This window comes from Silene latifolia, chromosome X (genome assembly GCF_048544455.1).
Source record: "Silene latifolia isolate original U9 population chromosome X, ASM4854445v1, whole genome shotgun sequence".
Classification (NCBI taxonomy): domain Eukaryota; kingdom Viridiplantae; phylum Streptophyta; class Magnoliopsida; order Caryophyllales; family Caryophyllaceae; genus Silene; species Silene latifolia.
Genome location: NC_133537.1, coordinates 47149487 through 47155489, shown reverse-complemented (window position 1 = coordinate 47155489; position 6003 = coordinate 47149487). Strand labels below are relative to the sequence as shown.

Sequence of the window (6003 nt, the reverse complement as noted above, 5' to 3'; positions counted from 1 at the left end):
CTAAATAGCTGATAAGTAAATATTATCTCATTAAGTGTATAATAGACATTGTGGTTCAATGGTAAAGGCTTTGGTTTCTAACCCTGTGCCCTGGGTTCGAATCCTACTACCTGTTGCCTAATACCCATATACCATGAAAGATTATGATCCTTGCCTTTCATCATTCGGTTAAGCGTTTATATACATACATCTAGGTACATACAAGGTAAACCGAATAATAACAAGAATATTTCATATTCTATTAATCCGGCTTATGTCTGGTCAAACCCGAATTTGATAGCCTCAAATTTCAAGATCTGTGGAAGATCTGGAAAGGTTTTTCCCTGCTAATGCCAAGCTGTACTTCATGTCTTCATGACTTAGTTAGTTAGTTGATAATGATGAACGATCACATTGCTTGTCGATTTGATTATGATTGCCAAGCTTTTATTTAATTGTTTATAAATCGAAAAGTCGCAATTAGCAAGTCTTATGAGAGTTTTATATAACGTCCATTTGACTAACCAAATAGACACGGACGACGTTTGTTTGATGTCGATCATTAACGACCCCGTTTAATTTAATCATAGGTTATCCTTAATTATTTGGCTTAATTAGAGTTCCTGTCCTTGTTGTCTGACTGCAAAACATTAACTGAACCTGTAATCTATTTTGTCTGCAATCAATTTTATTTCCTCGGTTGAAGTTTAATACATGATCATCAGAAGAAATGAAATGATATGATATTACAACTACCAAAAGTCTACAATCATAATTTACACTGGCAAATTGCAACACACTCCCTAACTGATGTACAAGTTGAGAAGAAAAATTTCTGAAAACGACGACTGACAGTTTTTTTCCGAGCTTATAATAATGAAATGGTAAAAATAAAGGCAAAAAAATTACAGTTTCATGCCAGGGAGTACTGATCACTGGTGAATGGACTTCGTGGGCTAACTGACGGAGGGGTCCACCCTGACCGATCGTACTGTGAGGATGCCATGGGAGTGGTGTCTGGCGAGAATTCTGAGGTGGTATCACCTATGGGTCCCATCGAGGGCCAGACAAATGCTGGCTTAAAAGGCGGTACAACTGGAGCAGGTGCTGACCCTGACAAAATCTGCAGCATTGCGTGTGTCTTGGGCCTTTCACTGGAAATCGGATGTGAGCAGGCCAAGCCCAATAACAAAACCCGCTCCGCTTCCTCGGGGATGTACTCCTTTGCTAGCCTCTCATCAACGGCGTCTAAAACGGACCCTTCGCGATGCTTAGACCAAACCCAATCGACCAAACACTGGTACCCATCTTTCTTAACCCAGGGGCGGAGGCCACAAACTACTTCGAGAAGTACTGCACCAAACCCATACACGTCAGACTCTCTAGTTGCCTTGCCTGTGTGGAAACACTCGGGGGCTATGTACCCCATTGTGCCGTGTACACCTTCCATTTCGGCATAAGAGGTTTTTTCATGGTCCACAGCGCGAGCCAAACCAAAATCACCAAGGCGGGCATTGAAGTTGTTGTCTAGCATAACATTGCTGGCCTTGAGATCTCGGTGGATGACCTTATCGTCATACTCATAGTGGAGGTAGTGTAGGGCAGAGGCTACTCCTTTTAAGGCTTTGTACCGAAGCTCCCAGCTTAATGGCGTTTCGTTATCGTCACAAAAGATGTGTTTGTCTAAGCTTCCATTAGGCATGTACTCGTATACCAAAAGGAGCATCCCGCTTTGATGGCACCATCCTGAGATAAGCATTAGCCAACTTAGAATTTGAGTATGTAAAGTTACTGTCATTTTACTACTCTTGAATAAATTCATCTCAAGTAACAAAAATCCGATTTCGACAATGTTAACAGGTTACTGCATCAAGCTAAACATCTAAACAACAACAACATTATCCTAGGGTCTTTACGGCTTTCATAAATGAGAAGGCAAGTAGTTTGACCAAAATTGTCAAATATCCAAATTAACAAAGACCCAATTATAGTACAACAATAACTTTACACAATTATTACTCCTACAATCCAATCAAATCCAATCAAATAATGAAAACACAACCCGAAATCGAAATAAACACGAAAACATTCGTACCTAATAATTTGACGAGATTCCGATGTCGCAACCTATTAATGATAGTAAGCTCAGCCAAGAAATCATCTTTACTCTTAATTTCATCCCTCGAAAACTTTTTTACCGCAACCTCCACATTTTCACTCGGTATGAACGCCTTATAAACCGTCCCATACCCTCCTTGTCCCAATTTATGCTTCTCATCAAAATTATTTGTCGCCTTTCTCAAATCCTTATACTCGAACTCCCGTGGCTGTCCCGGTAAACTTTTTAACGCGCCTAATATATTCGGATCGGATCGGGACGCGTATTTCCTCCGCTTCCAATACCACCCGCTCATCATCCCGGCTATTAACACAATTAACCCCGCAGCAACTCCCACGCCGACGTACACGGTGGCGCTCACGGTGCCGTTAGGGTTTCCGATCACCTCCACGGTCAGATTCCAGCTCAATACACAGTGAAGCTCAGCGACTGTACTGCCGGTTGACGCTGAAAAACCGAAGTACGACTTCCGGTTCACGACTTCGCTAAGATCGACACTCACGTTCATCACCGGTGACGGAGGCATAAGCGCCACCGCGTGCGGATCGGAGATATCGGTAATGTAGACGGTTAGCTGCTTGCTCTCTCCACCGTCGTAATTAATCCACACCTTGTGAAACACCGTCCCCGGCGGCGCAAGCGTCAGGTTGAATTTCGAAAGCGACACCGTTTTGTTCGACTTAATTGAGTTGATATTGAGTCCGATATGGTTCGAATCCGGATCGAAATCGCCATTTTTGTATGTATCGAGCTCAATCGCGAGAAATTTGTTGGTCAAGTTACCATCGGTGGTGGCGTTAGAGAGACCGAGAAACTGGCCGTAGCTTGACGGAGGTACATCAAGGTCCGGCGAGATGACGAAAGCAAAACCTTCCCCTGGAGTTATCGGAAGATGGTCGGAGTTGTTGATGCGGTAGATGTTTACTATGAAGGTAGTGTTGAATGAGGCGACTTTAGAATCTTTCCATATTAGGAAAGGTTCGTTATAAACGGCTCGACCGGACCGGTTTACTAACGAGTAGTTTCCAATTGAGTCAGGAGTTATTTGGAGGGCTTCATTGCTTATCATAGCCGGGTACTTGACCGTAAATCGGTTATAGTAAGTTTGGTCGAAGGGAAATCCGAATGTATTGTTCGAGTATTTGATTTTCTTCGCCGTAGCAGTGGATACTGTTGCGGCAAAGAGAATAAGAAGGGATAAAATGGGAGATATCGATTTGGCCGACGGTGGAGACATCGAGTGTTTTAGGAGGGATTAGTGAAATGGAGGTTGGAATTTGAAAATAAGAGGGGTGGGGAATTATAGAGTTTAGGGTGGTGTGATTGGAATTGTTGGATTAATTTAATTGCAAGGGGGGAAAAGCAGACAAAAAAAGTGATGGAAAGATAAGATTAAGGGTTATGATAAATACAATCAGGTGGATTGTATCTAAGCAATTAAAAGAGGAAATATATAGTTAATATATGCATTAATTGTATTGATTTAGGTGTAATTTACTCTCTAATTTCTAAATTAATATCAAATATAGAAGGGTATTAAATACTTAAATATCATTTCCCTAAGAATTAGAGCATTCACATTGAAGAGGATGGATCATCCTCTTAGCATTCTCTCTCATCTAAGAGGATGTTCTCTTCAATGTGGAACCATGGTTACATGTCCTCTTAGAAGGAGGAAGATGAACACTTCCTCTATTTTTAGAGGATATGAAATCTTGGCCCTTGTGTCCACTAGTCCTCCAATATCTAGCATGTGGCATAAATTTTTATTTTTTTTTATTTTTTGGGTATAAAAAATTTGGGAGAGTAGAGGTAAGAGGATCCTCTTTGATGTGGAATTTTTTTAAGAAGAGTAAAATGAAGAGGATAAAGATAGTGGAATATGAGTGAAATTGAGGTGTCAAAATTAGAGAAGGAAAGAGAAAAAATAAGAGGATAAAATCATCCTCTTAGATGTGGATGCTCTTAATTGGTGTTTTTTAGTATTAACTTTAAATATTCCACCTAGGAAAATAGCACAGCATTGCAGCAATAATCTAGTTTAAATTCTAGTTGGTTCTTTTTTTCTCCTAAGGTTGTGCAAGAGGGAATAATATATTTTCATAGTTTTACATTATTTTTAGTAAAACCTCTTCTCCTGTGAAGAATCTATGATAAGTTGTGCAAGAAGGAATCAAAGTAACAAACTTTAAAGTATATCGGTATATTGTTTTTTTTTTTTGACAATAATAAACTTTTATAAATAAAACAAGTCCGTAGGATACATTTAAAGTACAAACAAAGGGGTATTAGCAACCCCAAAACTACCCGAAAACCAAGTAACCGCTGAAACTGAACAAGTACTCGCAACCGAAGAAAAAAGACGACCTTTCTTGAACGGCGGATGGTAATGAGCGTCAAACTCAATTAAATGAACATCCTTCCGCTTCATCCTCATAGTAGTAGAAGCATTGCGGGTGGACCTGCAGAAAGAGGCTGAAACGCCGCCAGAGGTCAAAGACCTTGTCTTCGAACAGGCCAAAACAATCTCATTTCGGCATTTGGAGGGGCAATCCACAATGCGTCTCTTCTTGCTAAGCGAAGTATCCCTGCATCCCTTCTTGCTAAGTGAAGAACCCCTGTTAGTTGCAAACTTAAACTGGACCAACGAGATCTTAGTAACATAGGGAGAAAACGAATTAAGGCGTGTCTTCTTATCGACCTTTAAAATGGCCTCCTCCTGAACCAACTCAATACTTTCAGTATGTTCAACATCAACATGTTTTAAAAAAATCTCCGGAGTAGGAGAAAAGGTGGGAACTTCTGCTGTCCCAGAAATTTCATCATGGGGAGTTCCCGTCTGGATGGTTTTTGAGGTGAGGGTGCGGAGCCTCATAAAAGACATGGACCTTGGGTGATAGAAACCCAAATTGTTGCCTTGTAGCAAATTATCGTAATCTTGAGATGATATATTTAGTGCATTATGAGGTCGCTTCTTGCTAGTGAAGCGGAGTTGTGGTGAATTTGAGTTAATTGAGAAGGACTGACCGACCTCAGAATCCTTCACGGTTTTATTTGGTTCCCTGCTACTCTTGGAATTCTTAGGTGCCGCTGGTGATGTAATGGGAACACAATCAGAAGCCAACGATGGACACGCCAAATGCTTCTTGTCTTTCTTTTCACTGGCAGAACCCAACTGTGATGATGCACAACTAGCCTCGTCCATAATCTCCACCATATCTTCCTCTTTACGGTGGAGAGGAGAACCAACTTCTTGACTTTGGGGAGGAAACACCAACACTTTCCCTACTCGAACATCATTTGCAGTCAACGAGTCAATAATAACACGCTTACCATTTGCACAGGGGACACGTTCAGGACACAGTTGCTGCTTCTGTCCTAACTTCTCAGTACTAGAGTCCAACTATGACGATGCACAACTTATTACTGCATCGACCGTCATCTCCCCCCCATCAGCTTCTTTACCATGGAGAGGAGAAACAACTTCTCGATTTTGAAAAGGAGACACTAACATTTTCCCTGCTCGAACATCATTAGTATCCAAAGAAGCATCAATAACCCGCTTACCATTTTTGTTTATTACTTGTGACTGACGAACAACTTCCAGTTCTCGAATAATTTCCTTATTAAGAGGTTCAGCCAAGCCTGCCTCTTCCAAAACAGTATGAGCCTCTGGAAACCTGTTCAATTTTTTAAGGGCCACAGCTTTCCGAAAGAGAGCTTTAGCATTACTAGGGAAAAAAATTTAAAACCAGAGAACAATAGATCAAAGCTTCCTCAAAACCTTGGAGCTTATTAGCACAAGCTGCTAGATTTAAACACAAAGAAACAGCGAGAGATATGACTGTGTTTAAATTATCAAACTCAAAATTATCTTTAAGAGACGAACAAAGTAAACGGCATGC

At 40.9% G+C, this 6003-nt stretch overlaps 1 protein-coding gene across 1 annotated transcript; it reads right to left on the bottom strand.

Annotated features, from left to right (window-relative positions):
* Positions 1 to 649: 649 nt before the first annotated feature.
* On the bottom strand, positions 650 to 3641 carry LOC141623286 (putative L-type lectin-domain containing receptor kinase S.5). The gene is made up of 2 exons (XM_074439379.1): positions 2075 to 3641; positions 650 to 1725 (listed from the first exon to the last, which is right to left on the bottom strand). The coding sequence occupies exons 1-2, from the start codon at positions 3333 to 3335 to the stop codon at positions 893 to 895; spliced, it is 2094 nt and encodes a 697-aa protein (XP_074295480.1). The 5' UTR covers positions 3336 to 3641; the 3' UTR covers positions 650 to 892.
* Positions 3642 to 6003: the final 2362 nt, after the last annotated feature.